This window comes from Ahaetulla prasina, chromosome 3 (genome assembly GCF_028640845.1).
Source record: "Ahaetulla prasina isolate Xishuangbanna chromosome 3, ASM2864084v1, whole genome shotgun sequence".
NCBI classification, from domain to species: Eukaryota; Metazoa; Chordata; class Lepidosauria; order Squamata; family Colubridae; genus Ahaetulla; species Ahaetulla prasina.
Genome location: NC_080541.1, coordinates 8,674,059 through 8,697,255, shown reverse-complemented (window position 1 = coordinate 8,697,255; position 23,197 = coordinate 8,674,059). Strand labels below are relative to the sequence as shown.

General features: G+C 44.4%; 1 protein-coding gene across 8 annotated transcripts in view; it reads left to right on the top strand.

The window, feature by feature from the left end:
• LOC131195756 (proto-oncogene Mas-like) overlaps positions 1-22,230 on the top strand; it is a 73,351-nt gene extending 51,121 nt beyond the window's left edge. For all 8 annotated transcript variants that reach the window (XM_058177948.1, XM_058177942.1, XM_058177947.1 and 5 more), the window contains 3 exons: positions 17,075-17,168; positions 17,679-17,736; positions 21,048-22,230. In XM_058177948.1, the coding sequence (XP_058033931.1) occupies positions 17,144-17,168; positions 17,679-17,736; positions 21,048-22,047 (1,083 nt within the window). In that variant the 5' untranslated portion in view covers positions 17,075-17,143 and the 3' untranslated portion in view covers positions 22,048-22,230. The remainder of the gene's footprint in view (positions 1-17,074; positions 17,169-17,678; positions 17,737-21,047) is intronic.
• Positions 22,231-23,197: the final 967 nt, after the last annotated feature.

Genomic DNA, 23,197 nt, shown 5'->3' with positions numbered 1-23,197 from the left:
TCCCTACCCTTTCAGCAATTTCCTTGTCCATTAAGGGCCACCACACATAGCTTCTAGACCCTTCATTCTCACGATCCCTGGGTGGCCTTCGTGAAGGAGCTCCAATACCTTTTCCTCAATTTCTCCGGGATCACCACTCGATCCCCCATAGCAGGCACCCCTTGAGCTGAGAGTTCCCACGTTTTTACAAATTCTTAAAGCGCTGCGTGGCCAACCTCTTGTACCCAACCAATTACAGTCCTTATTGTAATGTCCTTGTACGAAGCCCGAGCCACCTCTTTGGATGTGACTGGGCCAGAGTCCAAAGAGTCAATTAGCAGAACTGGTGTCCCGGAGTGGGGTCTTCGATAGTCTCTGGTAACGGGCATCTGCTCAGGCGTCTGCATGCCCTAATTCCTTCCTGGCCGGTGTAGTAGTTTGTAAGAATATGCCGCTAGGAAGATAGTCCATCGGTCAGTCTGGGCGAAAGTGCACGGGGCGTTGGTCTGCCAACAGGCCTAGCTCCGTGATGATTTCGAAATCACGACCAAATACATATTCATGGAATTTCTTTACTCCGGAGACTATAGCCAAGGCTTCCTTATCAAGCTGGCTATAATTCCTTTCAGCTGATGACATGGTTCGGGAGTAGTATGCAATAGGGGCTTCTGTGCCATTTGGCAACCTGTGGCTGAGCACAGCCCCCACCCCATAGGGAGATGCATCGCAGCTTAACACTAATGGCAGCGTGCCATTGTATTGGATAAGGAGGCTATCACTCGATAGGAGATTCTTTACCCCTTCGAATGCCCTAGCTTCCGCCTTTCCCCAAGACCATGCAGCCGTCTTTGCTAGTAATTTATGAAGCGGCTCGGCTACTGTTGCCTTATTTCTTAAGAATACCGCGTAGAAGTTGACCAGACCTAAGAATGCCTGCAACTCCATTTTGTTCTTTGGAACCGGGGCCTTCCTGATGGCCCGTACCTTGCTTTCAGTGGGGTGAATCCCTTCCCTGTCTATCCGGTAGCCCAGGAATTCCACAGATTCAACCCCGATCTGGCATTTGTTCAGTTTAACTTTGAGACCGGCAGACCGGAAAATGCCCAAAACTTTTCGCAGCCTTACCCCTAATTCCTCTAGATTCTCAGCGGATACCAGTACATCGTCAAAGTATGGTACCACCCCTGGTAGTCCCTGCAATAGCCGCTCCATTAGGTTCTGAAATAACCCTGGAGCCACACTAACCCCAAACTGTAACCGGGTACACTTAAAAGCCCCTCTGTGAGTCACAATTGTCTGCGCTTCGGCTGTGCTGCTATCTACAGGCAGCTGTTGATAGGCTTGGGCCAAGTCTAGCTTGGCAAAAACCTGCCCTTGCCCCATTGAGTGCAGTAAGTGCTGTACCACCGGGACGGGGTAAGCACTCTTTTGCAACGCTTTGTTAAGCGTTGCCTTGTAGTCAGCGCAAATCCGGACCGACCCGTCCGGTTTGACTGGGGTGACTATAGAGGTCTCCCACTTAGCATGGTCAACTGGCACTAGAATTCCCTGGTTTACTAGTTTGTCCAGTTCCCGGTCAATCCTGGGCTTTAACGGGACCCTCCTAGCCTTTAAGCGGATAGGGGCAACTTGGGTCTAAGTTAAGAGATAGGGGTCCCCGTGTACTTGCCCAGGCAGTCTCTCGTCCCCAAATTCCTTCATGAGTGCGTCTTTGAGGTTGACTTCGTTTCTGAAGATTCCAGTCACTCCCATGCCCAATGCTTGGAACCAATCCAGTCCCAACAAGCTTGGCAGGTTCCCATCGACTATGGTGATGGGCAGAGTTTTCTTGTATTGTCCATACTCGTCGTGGACGGACGTTACCCTCGAACAGGGATGCGATTCCCTTGGTAGTCTTGTACCTTTAATTTCTGTGTTTTCAGCTTGCGCTTTCGATGGCGGGTAAGGCTTTCACGAGTGTCCCAGGACATGATCGTGATCGCTGAGCCGTGTCCACCTCCAATCGGCACGGCACCCCTCAATCTTTGTTTTGTAAAGATTTTTTTCTAGGCGTGTTGCTGCGTGACCCACTCTCACGACAGTCTGATTCAACTTGCGCCTTTTGACCAATCACGGGCGCCGCGTTCAGCGCTCTGATTGGTCGGTTTGAATTTTGGCGGAAGGTTGGGGTGCTCGACAGACCTGTGCTATGTGCCCTTCCTTCGCACGACAAGTCGCATCCTTAAATTTGCATTGTTGTCGTTGGTGTTGCCCTCCACAACTCGCGCAGTCACCCCGGTCTTCTTTCTCCGGCCTCCCGGTGTGGAAGACTCCTTCCTCCTCCTCACCGTCCGCGGCCTGGACCTCTTCATTGTGGACGGGGTTGATTTCGCACCAGCCGTTGGTGCGACCTGCTTTGTAGGGTTTCCGCTTGGGTAGACATCTCGTGAGCCCTGGCTTCATCCAAGGCGTTTGCCAGCGTAGTTGCTTTTGGACAGCAGCCGCCCGTTAACGGATGTCCCTGACCCCACGGATGAGTTGCTCCAGCAATGCCTCTTCCAAGTCTCGGAACCGCAATGGTTGGCTTTCCTCAGGGCTGCCATGTATCGCTGATGGACTCGCCTCTTGCTGCCTCGCTCCCTGAATTAACCGTTGCACATACTTGGACGTTGGTGCATAATGCTTTCATAGTCTGTAGAGTCTGCCACGGCACCGATTGTACAGCGTTGGCTCCAGATTCTGTGTCGAAAACCTCTGGACCGCAGTGGCTCAGGAAATACGCCGCTTCCTGTTGTCTGAGACTCCTTGAAGTTCGTTGCCTCGAGGAAACACGCGAGCCATGTATGACCCCCATTTTTCCTTCGCTGGGTCGAATGGCGCTGGCGGTGTGTAGCTGGACATCGCTGCTTTCCGCCCCTTGTTTGCTGGGTTCGCGTCTTCCTGGTGACTTCAGCTTTTTTCCTGGCGCTCTTAGCCTCGAGATCCCACCTTCGTCGCCAGTGTTAGATTCGGGCAATAACGAGGCAGGAGACCAGGGTAGTGACAACAGCTCTTTACTATATGGTGAACCCAGCAACCCGGGCTGGGAAAACCCTCTCTTTATATACAGTTTAGCCAGAGGCTTCATCCAATCAGCAACGTGCTTTTTCCCGCTCAGTTTTCCCTCCACAATTCTTAAAGATACATTACACTTAGGGTAGTGTGTATTAGTCTAATGTGGTTTAATTAAATGTTAGCTACCTAGAACTAGGGGTGAAATCCAGTAGGTTCTGACAAGTTCTGGAGAAACGGGAGTGGAAATTTTGAGCAATTCGGAGAACCAGTAGTGGAAATTTTGAGTAGCTCGGAGAACTAGCAAATATCACCTCTGGCTAGTGTCTTCCAAGCATTAACAACTCTGTTACTGAAGTCATATTTTCTGCAATCAAGATTGGAGCAGTTAACGTTAAGCTTAAATCTATTGTGTGCTCGTGTATTGTTGCAACTGAAGCTGAAGTAGTCTTTGACGGGAAGGAGATTGTAATAGATGATTCTATGAGTTAAACTCAGGTCATGTCGGAGGCAGCGTAGTTCTAAATTTTCTAAACCCAGGATTTCAAGTCTGGTGGCATAAGGTATTTTGTTGTATTCGGAGGAGTGGAGTACTCTTCTTGTAAAATATTTCTGGACACGTTCAATTGTATTGATGTCAGAAATGTGGTATGGGTTCCAGCCAGTCGAGCTGTATTCAAGAATTAGTCTAGCAAATGTTTTATATGCTTTATATGTTTTATATATAGTTTAGTGTAGTATATTATAGTGTAGTATAGAGTAATATAATCAGTGGTGATATCCAGCCAGTTCTGACAGGTTCTGGAGAACCGGTAGCAGAAATTTTGAGTAGTTTGAAGAACTGGCAAGTACCACCTCTGGCTGACCCCAGAGTGGGGAGGGAGTGGAGATTTTGCAGTATCCTTCCCCCCAGGAATGGGGATTTTGCAGTATCCTTCCCCCGCCATGCCCACCAAGCCACACCCACCAAGTCACGGCCATAGAACCAGTAGTAAAAAAAATTGGATTTCACCACTGAATGTAATGTAGTTTAATGAAATTTCAGCTGCCTAGAACCTTCCAAAAACAGGACATTTTGTAGAGGATTTATGAAGTGATCCTGGAGATCAGCAGAGACCATTTGGTTGTCTTGGATATAAGAGGGAAGGAGCTCTTCCCTCTTATACGATCTCTGGCTTTCAGGGCCTCTTCTTCTTCTTCTTCCCTGATGCTAATAACAGATAGACATGGAAAAAAGAGGAAGAGAATGCTCAAATGCTAAATGGGAGCCATCTAAAGGGAAGCGGTAGCAATATTGCTACATAGAAAGAGAAAGCCAAGCCAAGAATCAGAATAGATTAATTTGTCAGACTTTCAAGATTAGCTTATTCCAGCTGATATTACTTCAGTTCCACTATTTCCTGTCTGTATCTGTTTTCTGACCTGGCCTTTCCCAATAGGTCAGAAATGCTATTTATGAGTTTATCGATAACCAATCATAAATGAAACAAAAACAAATCTCCAAGTACATCAAGGATGTAATAATATATTTATTGATTTTATTTATTTATTTTGTCACACAGTATATATAAGCATAAGTATGAAATAACTATACAATATATAGATATATATGAGCATGAGCATGTAATAACTATATTAATTGGATATAACAAAAGGAAGCAATAGGACAGGAACGGTAGGGACGTTGGTGCTCTTATGCACGCCCCTTACAGACCTCTTAGGAATGGGGTGAGGTCAATAGTAGACAGTTTTTGGTTGAAGCTTTGGGGATTTTGGGAAGAGACCACAGAGTCAGGTAGTGTATTCCAAGCATTAACAACTCTGTTACTGAAGTCATATTTTCTGCAATCAAGATTGGAACAGTTAACGTTAAACTTAATCTATTGTGTGCTCGTGTATTGTTGCAACTGAAGCTGAAGTAGTCTTTGACGGGAAGGAGATTGTAATAGATGATTCTATGAGTTAAACTCAGGTCATGTCGGAGGCAGCGTAGTTCTAAATTTTCTAAACCCAGGATTTCAAGTCTGGTGGCATAAGGTATTTTGTTGTATTCGGAGGAGTGGAGTACTCTTCTTGTAAAATATTTCTGGACACGTTCAATTGTATTGATGTCAGAAATGTGGTATGGGTTCCAGCCAGTCGAGCTGTATTCAAGAATTAGTCTAGCAAATGTTTTATATGTTTTATATGTTTTATATATAGTTTAGTGTAGTATATTATAGTGTAGTATAGAGTAATATAATCAGTGGTGATATCCAGCCAGTTCTGACAGGTTCTGGAGAACCGGTAGCAGAAATTTTGAGTAGTTTGAAGAACTGGCAAGTACCACCTCTGGCTGACCCCAGAGTGGGGAGGGAATGGAGATTTTGCAGTATCCTTCCCCCCAGGAATGGGGATTTTGCAGTATCCTTCCCCCGCCATGTCCACCAAGCCACACCCACCAAGTCACGCCCATAGAACCAGTAGTAAAAAAAATTGGATTTCACCACTGAATGTAATGTAGTTTAATGAAATTTCAGCTGCCTAGAACCTTCCAAAAACAGGACATTTTGTAGAGGATTTATGAAGTGATCCTGGAGATCAGCAGAGACCATTTGGTTGTCTTGGATATAAGAGGGAAGGAGCTCTTCCCTCTTATACGATCTCTGGCTTTCAGGGCCTCTTCTTCTTCTTCTTCCCTGATGCTAATAACAGATAGACATGGAAAAAAGAGGAAGAGAATGCTCAAATGCTAAATGGGAGCCATCTAAAGGGAAGCGGTAGCAATATTGCTACATAGAAAGAGAAAGCCAAGCCAAGAATCAAAATAGATTAATTTGTCAGACTTTCAAGATTAGCTCATTCCAGCTGATATTACTTCAGTTCCACTATTTAATGTCTGTATCTGTTTTCTGACCTGGCCTTTCCCAATAGGTCAGAAATGCTATTTATGAGTTTATCGATAACCAATCATAAATGAAACAAAAACAAATCTCCAAGTACATCAAGGATGTAATAATATATTTATTGATTTTATTTTATTTATTTATTTTGTCACACAATATATATAAGCATAAGTATGAAATAACTATACAATATGTAAGCATATATATGAGTATGAGCATGTAATGACTATATTAATTGGATATAACAAAAGGAAACAACAGGACAGGAACGGTAGGGACGTTGGTGCTCTTATGCACGCCCCTTACAGACCTCTTTGGAATGGGGTGAGATCAATAGTAGACAGTTTTTGGTTAAAGCTTTGGGGATTTTGGGAAGAGACTACAGAGTCAAGTAGTGCATTCCAGGCCTTAATAACTCTGTTACTGAAGTCATATTTTCTACAATCAAGATTGGAGCGGTTAACATTAAGCTTAAATCTATTGTGTGCTCGTGTATTGTTGCAATTGAAGCTGAAGTAGTATTAATATTTAATTATATTTATATATTATAAATTATTATATTATATATATAATTATAATTATAATTATATATATTGCTCCCAGAAGCACGAAGCTGAAGCCTGAAGATGACGAATGAGACTTCGTCGAAACGTTGCCAAGACACTTCCAATTTTACGCGGGAGAAAACCCGAATAACCAAAGACCTATATACAAACACCCGCGAAAACCTCAGAAAACAAATAATTATAATTATATATATATTTAATTAATATTAAATATAGATAGTTCTGCTTAAGATTCCCTCACAGAAATATTAGAAGCACTTAACAATGCTGGTAGTATCACTTGACTCCTGGTCAATTTCTTCTGACGGTCATCAGCATTGACTGTTACTTGGCTGTCTTCTTCCCAATTTGACAACAATGTCACCATCCACCATAATTTGCACCATTACATGATCTACCCTCTTCTGTGCAATTCATTACACTCAGTGGTGGGTTTCAAAAAATTTTTACTACAAGTTCTGTGGGTGTGGCTTGGTGAGCGTGGCATGGCTTGGTGGGCGTGGCAGGGAAAGGATACTGTAAAATCTCCAATCCCTCGTCACTCCAGGGGAAGGTTACTGCAAAATCTCCATTTTCTCCCGATCAGCTGGGACTCAGGAAGCAGAGAATAGATGCCAGTCAGAATTTTTACTACCGGTTCTCCGAACTATTCAAAATTTCTGCTACAGGTTCTCCAGAACTGGTCAGAACCTGCTGAAACCCACCTCTGATTATACTCTAATTTTGGTTATAGGTCTTCGAAAGATTCCCCACTATTTCCTTATTCTCATATTTACTTCGGTTTGTAAATATCTTGGTGGTCTCCAGCCTGGTCCCCTTTTTCCAAGGCTATCTTAAATCATGAAGGGAAGTGTCAAGGAAAGCTTCTCTTAGCCATATTGCTTGCTGTGTTTTTCTTCCTCGTCTTTTCTCTCCCACCAACAGCCATTTATATAGGACTCCGTCAACTTCCGGACCTCCGAACCTTTCGTCGCGAGCTTAAAACTCACTTATTCATCTGCGCAGGACTGGCTTAGTTTTTAAATTTATGGGTTTTTTACTGGGTTTTTTATTACTTATTCTAAATTTTTAATCTCGGCCAATTGAATAAGTTTTTTAATTGTATTTTAACTGTATTTATATTGTAATATTATTGTGTATTTTTATTTGGCTGTGAACCGCCCTGAGTCCTTCGGGAGAAGGGCGGTATAAAAATTTAAATAATAAATAAATAATAAATAAATAAATATCAACTGTTGGAAGAAATGTCCATCTGGGTTCACTTCTGAGTAGGGAAAAAGACACTGGATACATGGAGACTGCTTGGAAAGATGGTTTCATGGTGGACGGGAATCACATGGCTTGAGTTCCTGAGCAGAATCAAGGAGCGAGATGCTGGGAGTGCCTTGGTTGTATGCCCTCTGTTGTGCCCCACCTCAGAGTTTCCGGTTCCTGTATAAGAAATGTATCCTGATTGGTTTCAGACTGCCAGGGGGCAGGGGTCTTAGGTAACTTTGTAGGCTGTCTCCAAAGCTTGCTTGAGCCTTGCCATGTGGTGCGTTTCTGTTGCTAGTGAGTTTGTTGCTAGATGGGTCCTATTGTGTTGCAGATGGTGGTTCATTGACCAAGGTGGGGGGAAATGAGTGAGCCTGGCTGAGGTCTTAATGGCCCATTGGCAAAGGTGGGGGGAATGAGTTTCTGCCTCTGGCCCATTGACAAAGGTGTGGGGGGGCGGCAGGAAGCTGCTTTGTCTTTAAAACATGTTTCTCCATTTCTCATGCAGAGAAATATAATATTCTGTCTTTTTAATATTTCCTAAAACATTTCATTCTTCTAGGAGAGGGGTGGGTGCTAACTTCCTACACAACGCTGTTATTTCCAATCTATCAACAATGTTATTTCCAGTTTCATTACATGTGGCTACTGTCTGTGTTAACTCACTGGTCTATTTTCTACTGAGGAGAAAGTAGGAACATCATTCTAGATCGTGTAGGAAGTTAGCACCCACCCCACTCCTAGAAGAATGAAATATCTTAGGAAATATTAAAAAGGGCAGCATATTATATTTCCCTGGATGAGAAATGGAGAAACATGTTTTAAGGACAAAGCAGCTCCCTGCAGCTTCCTGCCTCCCCCACCTTTGTCAATGGGTCAGAGACAGAAACTCATTCTCCCCACCTTTGTCAATGGGACCATCATCTACAACACAATAGGACCAGGGGTGAAATGCTCCCGGTTCGGACCGGCTGCGGCTGCCAGCTGATCCGGTAGCGATGGCAGCAACTGGTTTGGAGGACCGGTAGCAAAAATCCCTGGCCCCGCCCCCCCTGCCTCTGCTGAGCCGCACCATCAGCAGAGGGTTTTTTTTTACTTTTAAAAACAGATTTTTCTTCAGCCGAAACAGGCCTTTAAAAGTAAAAAAAGTCTTTGAGGATCCTGCCCCTCAGCTGAGATCAGCAGAGCCTTTAAACTTTAAAAAAAAAATAAGGCTCCTCTAGCGATCTCACCTGAGTTCCTCATCAACAGAACCTTAAAACAACATGTTTTCTGTAGAAAACATGTAGAAAACCTTATTTTAAGAGATTCTAAGGCACTTACCTGATTACTGATTGACCACATGGCTTTTTTCCCAGCCCGAAAGCCCCAGTTTCACTTTCAGCACCAGACAGAACTAATCTAAACTTAGCTAATCTATTTCATCACTGAGCAACTAATGCTGGCTGGCTTTGCTGGCTGAGGAACTCTGGGAATTGAAGTCCACAAACCTTAATAATAAAATAAAATATTTGTGCAGCTTTCTAAGATTTGGTGTGTTTCTGTAGTGTTTCACTCTAACTACACAAACACACAAAATCTCAGAAAGCTGTATGTGGTATTCTGTGTGTGTGTGTGTGTGTGTGTCAGTTGTGTTGTGGTGTGTGTGTGTAAAGTGTGAAAGTTGGTTTTTGAGCATTTTGTGGCTGTGGGAAGTGTGAAGTGTAGCTGCTTTTACATTGTGTGTGAGTCAGTTGTGTTGTGTTGTGGTGTGTGTGTGTAAAGTGTAAAAGTTGGTTTTTGATACCTCTTATTGTTTTTTATACTTTGTTTATTATTTTTATTATTTATTGTAATTGGCCACACCCACCCAGTCATCTGACCACCAAACCACGCCCACCAATTAAGCCACGCCCACAGAACTGGTAGGGGAAATTTTTAGATTTCACCCCTGAATAGGACCCATGTAGCAACAGAAACTCACCACATGGCACCTGGGAAGATTACATCAGCCAGCAAGGCTAGCTAAGACCCCAACCCCCTAGGAGTCTGACAACCAATCAGGATACTCTTCCTGTGCCCCAGGAAGTTCAAAGCTCAGAGAAAAGCATAAAGCCAGGGCGCGCTCAGAATCTCAGCCCTTTTCTGTTCAGGAACTCAAGCCATGTGATCCTGACCACCATTAAACCATCTTTCCAAGCAGTCTCCATGTTTCCAGTGTCTTTTTCCCCACTTGGAACTGAACCCAGATGGACGTTTCTTCCAACAATAGGACAGCAAACCAACTGTGAGAATCCTCCCCCGACTTTCTAGAATGGCATATTCTACAGAATATTGGAAGAGACAGAATAGAATATTTCCCCTAAAGGAGAAGAGGAGAAAAATCTCCTGAGCAAAGGCAGAAATTAGCCCCCAGTGTTTATACCATAGAGAAACAGCCTCAAGCAGAAGCCTCAAGAGGCTAGGATTTATGAACGGATATTTTGTAAAGCCGGACCACTATATTCAAAAACAAAAGGCAGCCATCAGCTCTGCATAAGCAGAACAATAGTCAAGGAGCCGAAACTGACAAGATTAGCTCAGATAAACAAAACACCTAGGATTTGTGTTATGTCCTGCACCGGCAGTGGCGGCCCCTAGTGGTGGAGATGGTTTCTTGTTCTGTTCTGATTGGCTCCCGCTTTTGGAGCTGAATAGAAAGAGGGCTGTCAAAGCAGGCCTGGTCTGCTGGTTGTTGCTGGTCTCTGTGAGTTAAAATAAACGTTATGTGTGAACATCTGTGGAGCCTCAATTATTACGGAACCCACAGAATATAATAATTTGCATTTCCCCTTTTGCCTATAGAGCCAGCCATGACCTCTACATGACCCCATAGGAATCTGGCAACAGCCATTAAAATATTAAAGGACATGAACAGACATCTCAATCACAAAGCCCCCAAAATTGTATAAAAGCCCATCTATTCTGGAATTCTGGAAAACTGGAAATTTTTAGATTTCACCCCTGAATAGGACCCATGTAGCAACAGAAACTCACCACATGGCACCTGGGAAGATTACATCAGCCAGCAAGGCTAGCTAAGACCCCAACCCCCTAGGAGTCTGACAACCAATCAGGATACTCTTCCTGTGCCCCAGGAAGTTCAAAGCTCAGAGAAAAGCATAAAGCCAGGGCGCGCTCAGAATCTCAGCCCTTTTCTGTTCAGGAACTCAAGCCATGTGATCCTGACCACCATTAAACCATCTTTCCAAGCAGTCTCCATGTTTCCAGTGTCTTTTTCCCCACTTGGAACTGAACCCAGATGGACGTTTCTTCCAACAATAGGACAGCAAACCAACTGTGAGAAGCCTCCCCCCCACTTTCTAGAATGGCATATTCTACAGAATATTGGAAGAGACAGAATAGAATAGAATAGAATAGAATAGAATAGAATAGAATAGAATAGAATAGAATAGAATAGAATAGAATAGAATAGAATAGAATAGAATAGAATAGAATAGAATAGAATAGAATAGAATAGAATAGAATAGAATATTTCCCCTAAAGGAGAAGAGGAGAAAAATCTCCTGAGCAAAGGCAGAAATTAGCCCCCAGTGTTTATACCATAGAGAAACAGCCTCAAGCAGAAGCCTGAAGACGCTAGGATTTATGAACGGATAGTTTGTAAAGCCAGACCACTATATTCATAAATAAAAGGCAGCCAGCAGCTCTGCATAAGCAGAACAATAGGAAAGGAGCAGAAACTGACAAGATTAGCTCAGATAAACAAAACTCCTAGGATTTGTGTTATGTCCTGCACCGGCAGTGGCGGCCCCTAGTGGTGGAGATGGTTTCTTGTTCTGTTCTGATTGGCTCCCGCTTTTGGAGCTGAATAGAAAGAGGGCTGTCAAAGCAGGCCTGGTCTGCTGGTTGTTGCTGGTCTCTGTGAGTTAAAATAAACGTTATGTGTGAACATCTGTGGAGCCTCAATTATTACGGAACCCACAGAATATAATACTGGCGATGAGGATGGGATGGGCAGCTGCCAGAGTGGGGCACTCAGGAAGAGCCAGGAGGTAGCCCAACCCAATCATCCCGGGCAGAGGAGCTAAGCTACAAGGGAATAAGACGCCCAGCCCCTGTACCTGATAACCGAGAGGAAGCCTTGTCTGCTCTGCCGGTGGAGGGGCTAGGGGTCCCTGGGCCGGAGACGTCCCCCACAGAAGAGGCTGAGGAGTTGGGTCAGCCAGTGACCATGGCTACAACGGAGCCACGAAGGTCCAGCCGAATCAAGCGGCGCCCAGCGTATCTCCAGGATTACGATTGTGCAAGCTAGGGGGAAAGAAGTGTTATGTCCTGCACCGGCAGTGGCGGCCCCTAGTGGTGGAGATGGTTTCTTGTTCTGTTCTGATTGGCTCCCGCTTTTGGAGCTGAATAGAAAGAGGGCTGTCAAAGCAGGCCTGGTCTGCTGGTTGTTGCTGGTCTCTGTGAGTTAAAATAAACGTTATGTGTGAACATCTGTGGAGCCTCAATTATTACGGAACCCACAGAATATAATACTGGCGATGAGGATGGGATGGGCAGCTGCCAGAGTGGGGCACTCAGGAAGAGCCAGGAGGTAGCCCAACCCAATCATCCCGGGCAGAGGAGCTAAGCTACAAGGGAATAAGACGCCCAGCCCCTGTACCTGATAACCGAGAGGAAGCCTTGTCTGCTCTGCCGGTGGAGGGGCTAGGGGTCCCTGGGCCGGAGACGTCCCCCACAGAAGAGGCTGAGGAGTTGGGTCAGCCAGTGACCATGGCTACAACGGAGCCACGAAGGTCCAGCCGAATCAAGCGGCGCCCAGCGTATCTCCAGGATTACGATTGTGCAAGCTAGGGGGAAAGAAGTGTTATGTCCTGCACCGGCAGTGGCGGCCCCTAGTGGTGGAGATGGTTTCTTGTTCTGTTCTGATTGGCTCCCGCTTTTGGAGCTGAATAGAAAGAGGGCTGTCAAAGCAGGCCTGGTCTGCTGGTTGTTGCTGGTCTCTGTGAGTTAAAATAAACGTTATGTGTGAACATCTGTGGAGCCTCAATTATTACGGAACCCACAGAATATAATAATTTGCATTTCCCCTTTTGCCTATAGAGCCAGCCATGACCTCTACATGACCCCATAGGATTCTGGCAACAGCCATTAAAATATTAAAGGACATGAACAGGCATCTTAATCACAAAGCCCCTAAAGTTGTATAAAAGCCCATCTATTCTGGAATTCTGGAAAACTGGAAATTTTTAAGAAAATGTTGGATAACCATCTGTCTGAGATGGTGTAGGGTCTCCTGCCTGGGCAGGGGATTGGACTAGAAGGCCTCCAAGGTCCCTTCCAACTCTGTTGTTGTTGTTGTTGTTGTTGTTGTTGTTGTTGTTGTTTATTATTATTATTATTATCATTATTATCATTATTATCATTATTATCATTATTATCATTATTATTATTATTCTCAACCCCAATTTGTCATCCATCCCAGAAATATGCTGCTGTCACTATTGTTGACTCAGCCTTCCATCCTTCCGAGGTGGGTAAAATGAGGACCTAAACTGTTGGGGGCAATATGCTGTCAGATTATTCGTGAACTAGCAGAGACATGGTAACAAGGTCAGCCAATGAATAGGCATCATAACAGGCTCAGCCAATGAGGCTTATTTGGAAACAGAAACTAAAGTCTGAAATCTGGGCATGGCTTAGGCAACTGAGTCTGTGCAGAAGCTTAACTGCCCTGTATAGAGGAAGCTCTCTTTGTATTAAGCTCTGAGCTCTGAAGTCTGCTGTACTCTTGTGTTTTGCTTGTAACTGCCACATTGGAAGAAATCTGCTGCTGGTATTGTAAATTTTCTTCATGTTTTATTATGTATATAAAGAAGTTATATAGAACATGATAAACTACTCCTCAAACTAAAATCCTACGGCATTTTGGGACCTCTTCACAATTGGATAAATGCCTTCCTGTCAAATAGACAACAAGTGGTCAAAATTGGCAATGCTCTATCAAATCCTGTTCCTGTCAAAAGTGGCATTCCCCAAGGTAGTGTTCTTGGACCAACACTCTTCATACTATACATAAATGATCTCTGTGACCTCATCTCAAGTTATTGTGTTCTCTTTGCTGATGATGTCAAACTATTTAATACCACTAATAATACTTCTACCCTTCAAGAAGATCTCGACTTAATTTCCGATTGGTCTAAAACTTGGCAACTCCAAATCTCAACCTGCAAATGTTCAGTCTTACATATTGGAAAAAAGAACCCTAACATCAAGTACAAACTTAATGGACATTACCTAACTGACGACCCCCACCCTGTCAAAGATCTTGGAGTTCTCATATCAAATGACCTTAATGCCAAAGCCCACTGCAACTACATAGCAAAAAAAGCCCTAAGAGTTGTAAACCTAATTTTACACAGCTTCTTTTCTAAAAACTCTACACTACTAACTAGAGCATACAAAACATTTGCCAGACCTATTCTTGAATACAGGTCATCTGTCTGGAACCCATACCACATCTCTGACATAAATACAATTGTCAAGGTTCCAGAAATACCTCTTCTGCGTAAAAGAAACTCAGAGACATTTCTTTTCCAGAGTTCTTTACTAGCATGAGGAGACTGGCACACGATGAGTGCAATTCCAAAACTGAAGTTCCGGATTCTTGTCCCCAGTTATACAAACCCCAAGAGTCCCACCCCCCTGACCCCTTTGATGGTCACATGGTCCCACGTTCTCCCAGTCCATTCGAATATCTTCTTGCCACTCTCCCTGCAGATGTGAACCCCATCCGACCTTGACCGTCTAAAGAATGTTACCATACCCTCAGCCCCCTTCTTCCCTCAGGGAAAAATGTGGCAGCGTCTGGAAACCTAAAGTCTAATATGGTTTCCAGGCCTGACAGGCCCCTCTTGGAAAAAGAAGCTATATCCTAGGAAAGAAAACAAAGAGTCGATAAAGAAGAGTGTCAGTGGTCCACACTTCCCTTCTACCCCCCCCCTCCCTCTCCAAGAGGTTTTTTAGGTTTGTCAAGGAAAGTGTCGTGAAATTGTTTAATCAAATTGTCCGCATTTACTTTCCAACTTTTGACCCAAGTAGATTCAGATAATGGATATCCCTTCCAGTGGACTAAATATTGTAATTGACCTCTATATAGTCTAGAGTCAAGGATTTTCTTGATTTCATAGTGGGTTTCACCTTGGATTATCAAGGGTGGTGGGGGAGCGGCAGGTTGAGGTCTCAGACCAGACTGTCTAGCAGGTTTTAATAAGCTGGTATGGAATACCGGGTGTATTTTTCCCAACATTCGAGGGAGCTTGAGTTGGACGGTAACGGGATTAATAATTTTTACAATGGGGAAAGGACCCAAAAATTTTGGACCGAATTTTCTGCTGGATATCCTTAATCTTAGATACTTAGTAGACAAAAAGACTTTATCTCCAATGCGAAAAGGGGGTTGAAGGGAACGGTGTTTGTCAGCTTGGGCTTTGTAATTTCGAGCTGTCACAGCTAAGGCCTTTGTTGGCGGGAAAGATCAATTGGAGGGGGGAGTTGTGATTCCCCCCAAGCCCCTGGTGCTGCCTGAACTTCCTGCCGTCTGAAAGAGGGAGGGGGGGTCCTCCTGCGTTCATCGGAACGGCTTCGAGCTTCAGTAATTTCTCTCTCTCTGGTGGGAGGGAAGGTGAATCTAGGCTGAGCTAAAGGCTCTCGAGGTCTCACTTCCAGGCGCTCAAAAGTTTCAGGGAGGTCTAATAGGGACTGGGATTTCAGGGGGTTTCTCAGGTCCCAATCCAGTGACTCTCCCGATCCTCCAGGTTTTATTGTCCTCCAGTGAGGTTGAGAAGAGGGAGGGGGCTCTCCATTCCGTCCCGGGGAAATGTTTTCTCCCGACTGGCAGCTTACCCATGAATCAGAGTCCTTGGGCCGTGCTCCAAGCTGACAAGCAGGCTCTACCACTTCGGGGCTTCGGGTCCTCTCGTCAGATGGGAAATAGGTGACTTCAACTAAATCGTCAGGATCATGTTTCGCCGCTCCTTCTACGCTCTCAACTTGCTGCTCTTCCATCTTCACTGGGTCTTTGCACCGCTGTGGAGGTTGCGGAGACTGGGGCCCAGCACCCCTCTAACGGGCCCCCTCTGAGAGGAGGAGAGGGTACCATTAGCAAAATAAATTTATGAGTTTTGGAATAATGTCAAGGTTCCAGAAATACCTCTTCTGCGTAAAAGAAACTCAGAGACATTTCTTTTCCAGAGTTCTTTACTAGCATGAGGAGACTGGCACACGATGAGTGCAATTCCAAAACTGAAGTTCCGGATTCTTTTCCCCAGTTATACAAACCCCAAGAGTCCCACCCCCCTGACCCCTTTGATGGTCACATGGTCCCACGTTCTCCCAGTCCATTCGAATATCTTCTTGCCACTCTTCCTGCAGATGTGAACCCCATCCGACCTTGACCGTCTAAAGAATGTTACCATACCCCTCAGCCCCCCTTCTTCCCCTCAGGGGAAAAATGTGGCAGCGTCTGGAAACCTAAAGTCTAATATGGTTTCCAGGCCTGACAACAATAGAATGAGTCCAGAAATATTTCACTAGAAGAGTTCTTCACTCCTCCGAAAACAACAAAATACCTTATACCAACAGACTTGAAATCCTGGGATTAGAAAACTTACAACTCCGTCGACTTCGACATGACCTGTGTTTAACACACAGAGACCATAGTCCATAGTCTCTACTCAAAATTCCAAAATCTTCAACCAAAAACTGTCTACTGTTGACCTCACCCCATTCCTAAGAGGACTATAAGGGGCGTGCATAAGAGCACAATAGTGCCTACCGTTCCTTTCCTATTGTTCCCTTCATTATATCAAATTAATATAGTTGCTGCATATTTTTTACTCATATATATATATATATTTTCTTCAAGACTTGTTGTTTTATCTATGACAATTGTTTGTGTATACTGTTGTGACAAAAAGAAATAAGTTAATGAATCCTGCTGCATCAGTCTGCCTGTGTGTGCTTTATTTAATTTAATTTCTTTAATTTCTGCAACAAACTCTGATATATGCTGACTCTATAAACCACTTAGAGAGGGCTGTAGAGCACTGTAAAGCAGTATATGTCTAAGTCTAAGTCTATCGCTATTATTTCTGGCTGCTAAATAAATGGAGACCTCCTTTCCAATTGCAGCTTGCCTTCAGTGCATTTCTCCTGCATCTTTCTCCCAGTTTCGAATAAGATCTGGACCAGATTTCACTTCCAACAGAACAAGGATTTTGAATTTCCCAAGAACTCAATATTTTCAGCCATTTTGACAATCAGAAGTATGCACAAATTTACTTTCTTTTAATAATTACATTTTCCCTTAAATTGCAGTGTCTCGGGTTGTCCGACTTAACCAATGAATTGAACCTTTCTAAGCAAACAAACAACACTTTTTGAACAATGGAGCAAGGATTTAATTACTCAGGTATGAAAAGCATGAAAACTATACTATATACCAGTGTGGGCGAATCTTTCGTGTTCTCACGTGACGGCCCGTGATTAGGGGACTGGAGGCTAAAACATATGAAGAACGGTTGCAGGAACTGGGTATGTTTAGTTTAATGAAAAGAAGGACTAGGGGAGACATGATAGCAGTGTTCCTATATCTCAGGGGCTGCCACAAAGAAGAGGGAGTCAAGCTATTCTCCAAAGCACCTGAGGGCAGGACAATAAGCAATGGGTGGAAACTAAGCAAGGAGAGAAGCAACTTAGAACTAAGTAGAAATTTTCTGTCAGTGAGAACAATGAATCAGTGGAACAACTTACCTCCAGAAGTTGTGAATGCTCCAACACTGGAAGTTTTTAAGAAGATGTTGGATAACCATTTGTCTGAAGTGGTGTAGGGTTTCCTGCCTAAGCAGGAGGTTGGATTAGAAGACCTCCAAGGTCCCTTCCAAGTCTGTTATTCTATTCTATACTTTAATTTCTTCCTTAGATCATGGTCGTGAAGCTTTCGTTGGCGTCTATCAAATTTGGCCTCAATTCTCTGCTGGGTAAGAATATTACAATATAAAATGTTTTCTTTGCAGGAATGGAGTTAAAGTCTTCCAATTGTTTCATAACACTCTAAAAGGAAAATTGCTCCCCTTCTCTGCCCATTGCAGCTGCTGGTAAGGAAGCTGCTTGTGGATGAAGGAAGCTACCCAACTCAGCTTGCTCCTAACATACTTTGGAGGGGAATATCCAGATACTTCAGATTCCCTGGAAAGCCAATGTTGATTTTTAGATTCAGTCAGTGGTGAAATCCAATTTTTTTTTGCTACCGGATCTATGGGCGTGGCCTGGTGGGCATGGCAAGGGAAGGACACTGCAAAATCCCCATTCCGCTCCCCACTCCTGGAGGAAGGATATTGCAACATCTCCATTCCCACCCCATTCCTGGGGAAAGGATACTGCAAAATCCCCATTCCCTCACCATTCCTGGGGGAAGGATATTGCAACATTTCTAGTCCCACCCCACTCTGGGACCAGCCAGAGGTGGTATTCGCCAGTTCTCCGAACTACTCATTTCCGCTACTAGTTCTCCAGAACCTGTCAGAACCTGCAGGATTTCACCCCTGGATTTAGTGCAGGGGGGTAGACAAGGGACAGATTTTCCCAGAGAGTGGATCATCCCTGTTGTGTCCCACTCCTCCTCTGACGGCCGGGTCGGGGAAGTCTGTATCAAGCATGGCCATAAAGCCTCTGCAGCTTTGCCAAAGTTCTGTCAGAGTTCTCAGGGCAGGCAGGAGTCCAAGGTGTGACTTCAGCAATCCAGATTAGACTTTGCCTGACTCAAAGAATGCCAGAAAGCAGATCCTTTATATAGGCCATGGGGTGTGGCTCCACGACTCAGCACTTATCCAGGCCTACCCCTCCCTTCCTTTTGCTGACGTCGCCTCTCCATTCTCCGGAAACGTGGATCCCTCCACCCTCCAGCTGTCGGCAATTCCAGCTCGTGATTGGCATCCTGTTCCTCATGTTCACATGCTGTGGGGGAGGGGTTTATTTGCTCCGTTTGTCCGGGCATGGTGCCAGGACTGGGGGCTGAAGGTGTGCCAGGCCATTCGTCTTCATTATCCGTCTCTGGCTGAGATAACAGGAGATGAGAGGGGCCCAGCTGCGGAGAGGGGGGGCGAGCGAGGCACAACAATCCCTCTTTGAAAATAACCAGGGTCTTGACACCAGCTCTAGCAGACTCTTTGTAGTGCAAAGACGTCAGTATTCTGAAGGAGAGATGGGATGGGAGTAAAATAAACAAAATAAAAATTACGAAGATGCGATACTTATCATTAGGCACTAGACCTGAATAGGTATCTTATATGAGACCAGCCTGGGTGGTTCTCTGTCTGCAGCCATGTGTCTTACCTCTTCGCAACATTTCACGTCACATTTGCAAGCCTGCTTGGAGCAGCTGCAAGTGCTCCCCTCATACCTGTTTAGAATTTGGCAAAGCTGCTGAATCTTTTCCCTACACCCGGTGCCAATAAAAAGCACATTTCCTTGAAGAGTTGCAGCTGTGCATCATGTAGCTTTGGTGTGCTCCAGACTAACATTGTGCCCTGGAATCAAACATGTTGATTGGGCCACCGTTTGAAACCAAACGGGCCCGTTTTTGGCCTCCCAAACCCAGCCCCCCCACCCATGCATCGTGTTTTGCCTACAGCCCCCAGGACCACTCTGCAGGTCCTCCCAAACCCTCTGCGCATCCTGTTTTTGCCTGCTTTTCGCAAAAACGGGACGCACAGAGGGTTTGGGAGGCCTGCAGAATGTTCCTGGGGGCTGGGGAGGGCAAAAACTTTTTTTTTCTTGTTTACCTCTTTGAAATCTTGGTGCATCCGGTGCATCTTGTAGTCCGAAAAATATGGTAAAATGGTTTCATTTTTTTCAGACTCTTACTAAGCAGTTTTTTTTCTGTGTCATAGCACTTTTCTCATACATTCCAACGGTATTTATATTAGAATTAACAAGCTCTGGATGCAACTGACAACACCTTAATCCGTTACCTGCTGAAGGCGAACATGTTTTCTTCAATGTGCATTTCCCGTTATGTGCCTTTCTACACACTTGCAATCCCTTCTCCTCCTCCAAAGAAGGTGAATGCAGATATTAAACAAAATAAAAATTACGAAGATGCGATACTTATCATTAGGCACTAGACCTGAATAGGTATCTTATATGAGACCAGCCTGGGTGGTTCTCTGTCTGCAGCCATGTGTCTTACCTCTTCGCAACATTTCACGTCACATTTGCAAGCCTGCTTGGAGCAGCTGCAAGTGCTCCCCTCATACCTGTTTAGAATTTGGCAAAGCTGCTGAATCTTTTCCCTACACCCGGTGCCAATAAAAAGCACATTTCCTTGAAGAGTTGCAGCTGTGCATCATGTAGCTTTGGTGTGCTCCAGACTAACATTGTGCCCTGGAATCAAACACGTTGATTGGGCCACCATTTGAAACCAAACGGGCCCGTTTTTGGCCTCCCAAACCCAACCCCCCCACCCATGCATCGTGTTTTTGCCCTACCCCAGCCCCCAGGACCACTCTGCAGGTCCTCCCAAACCCTCTGCGCATCCTGTTTTTGCCTGCTTTTCGCAAAAACGGGACGCACAGAGGGTTTGGGAGGCCTGCAGAATGTTCCTGGGGGCTGGGGAGGGCAAAAACTTTTTTTTTCTTGTTTACCTCTTTGAAATCTTGGTGCATCCGGTGCATCTTGTAGTCTGAAAAATAGGGTAAAATGGTTTCATTTTTTCAGACTCTTACTAAGCAGTTTTTTTCTGTGTCATAGCACTTTTCTCATACATTCCAACGGTATTTATATTAGAATTAACAAGCTCTGGATGCAACTGACAACACCTTAATCCGTTACCTGCTGAAGGCGAACATGTTTTCTTCAATGTGCATTTCCCGTTATGTGCCTTTCTACACAATTGCAATCCCTTCTCCTCCTCCAAAGAAGGTGAATGCAGATATTAAACAAATAATCGAATCCTCCTTCCTTCCCCCATTTTTCCTTCTTTCTAATTGTTCATCCGTCCTTTGCCCTAATCCTAACCTTAACCCTAACCCAGTAACCCTACTCTGCCCTCAGCCAGAGTGAATAACAATGGGGATTGGTAGGAAACATTGATTTTAGGACTGTAGTTGTCATCAAATAGTTAAAAATTAGATATCTGTAAGTAAAAAAAAAATCAATTGTGTGTATGTGTGTTTGTCAGTTTGTGTGTGTGTGTGTGTGTGTGTGTGCGTGTGTGTGTGTATGTGTGGGCATACTTGTATACATTTCTGTTAGAAGGACTGATTCTCTTTTGATCTCTTTTTGTTATTAGGATAAAAGAAGGGGATGAAACCTTTCCGAATCCTCTTAAACCTGCTGTGAGTGATCCCAAACTTGTGGAAATTGCTTCCAACATTACCGGCATACCGGAAATTTATCCTTATCCATATGAGCAACTCTCCGATAATTTAACACGAAACCTTATCAATGGCTTCATTGCCCTTATTTGTATTTTAGGCCTGGTGGGAAATGGAAGGACAATTTATCTCCTGGCCTTTTCCATTAAGAGGAATCCTTTCACCACTTTCATCCTGAATCTCTCCATCGCTGACTCAGGGGTCCTCGCATCCCTCATTATGGCAGCAATCTTTGTGATGGTGTTATCTCTGGGCCAAAGAACTTACCTTGTCAAAACTTTTTTCTTCTTGTTTTTTGAGCTCTTTTCCTTCACCTATTCTGCCAGCCAGTTTCTGCTGACGGCCATCAGCCTGGACAGGTGCGTGGCTGTCTTCTTCCCACTCTGGCATCGCTTTCACCGTCCCCCATATCTGTCCACTCTTGTTTGTGGCCTCATCTGGAGCCTCTCCTTCCTGCTCTCTGCGGTGCACTTCATTCTGTATCTAACCAAGAGCTTTGGAAGTTCACGTTTTCTTTACCAGCTGATTGTGAATGGTTTACTTTGTACGCCTCTCATGGTTGTGTCCACTGTGACCCTCTGGATTCATATGAGGTCTAAATCACAAAGCAATCAAAGGAAGCTGCTCACCACCATTTTTCTGGCTCTCCTCTTCTTCTTCCTTTTTTCTCTCCCAATGGATGTCTTTTATGTCATTGAATATTTTGGTTCCTATAATCCCGTCCTCATGACCGTTGGGATAGGATGTACGGCTCTCAACAGCAGCATTAACCCACTCCTTTATTTCTTAGTGGGGAGGAAGAAGAGAGGAAAGGAGCAGCCCAGAGCAACTCTGAAAGTGGCTCTGCAAAGAATCTTTAAGGATGAGCAGGGAAGCATGGAAGATGTGAAAACTACGGAGGAAGACCAGTTGTGAAGACTCACTATCATGGTTTATTCATTTTCTAAACCTCAAATAATATCTGGAGTCCATGAGAACGTACGAAATTGATGGAATCTGCCGAACAAAATAGCTAATCCAAAAACAATGTAAACAGAAAAATACTGCTGTATTCGTAATTTTGAAAATGAAATATGACAAAGAAAATAAAATAATGTTATTGCATATACCTACATATAATATATGACACAGAGAAACAACAGAGTCGTGTTTGGATGTATACATATACATAATTAAAAATTTACAGATGGATGGCGTAAGGAACAAAGCTGTTACCGAAACTACCATAGTAGTCCTGCTATAGGTGCTTCAAAATTTCCTCCCAGAGATAAGCAACAGAAACAGGCCATGAAGTGGGTGTATGGGGTCTCTAACAATGCTTCAAGCTCTAAGCACATAGCGCTTATAAGCAGCATCCTGAATAACGGGAAGTGAGCTTCCTATAATCTTCTCGGCTGTCCTCACCACTTTCAGTTGTTGTCTGGGCTTCAACACTGATCAATGTGTACTCCATGGGGGTTCTACACAGAGCTGCTATGAAGATCATCTCCTTGTTTCTCTTAGGATTTAGCTAGGTACTGTATTTTTCGGACTATAAGATGCACTCTCCCCACCCCCAAAAGTGGGTGGAAATGTCTGTGCGTATTATAGAGCGAATGTTGCCAAAGCCCCACCCACCACCGGCCCCAACATTTGGCTTCTTCCTCCCACCAATTTACCTCCTTGCAGCAAACAGGAAACAGCCTAGTCAGATTTAGCACAAACAGTTGATTGGTGGTTGGATCGGCCTCCCGGAATACCAATGATCAGCTGTTCCAGGCTGCGGAGATTGCTCCCACCTATTGCCACTTCTGCACAACCCATTTTTGGCCTCAGCGCATCCCGTTTTCAGCCTCCATGTGCCCCATTTTCGGCCTCCGTGCATTCTGTTTTCCACGTGGCAATAGGCCATTTTTGGAACAGGCCAAAAATGGGATGCACAGAGGCCAAAAATGGGGTTCCAACACTGATCAATGTGTACTCCTGTGCCTTATGCTCATATCAGCCACTTTTCTTCCTCGCTTCACTCTAGAGCATTTTACATCAAACCATTTGTGCACTTGAGAAGGAAACTGAGTTACATTTT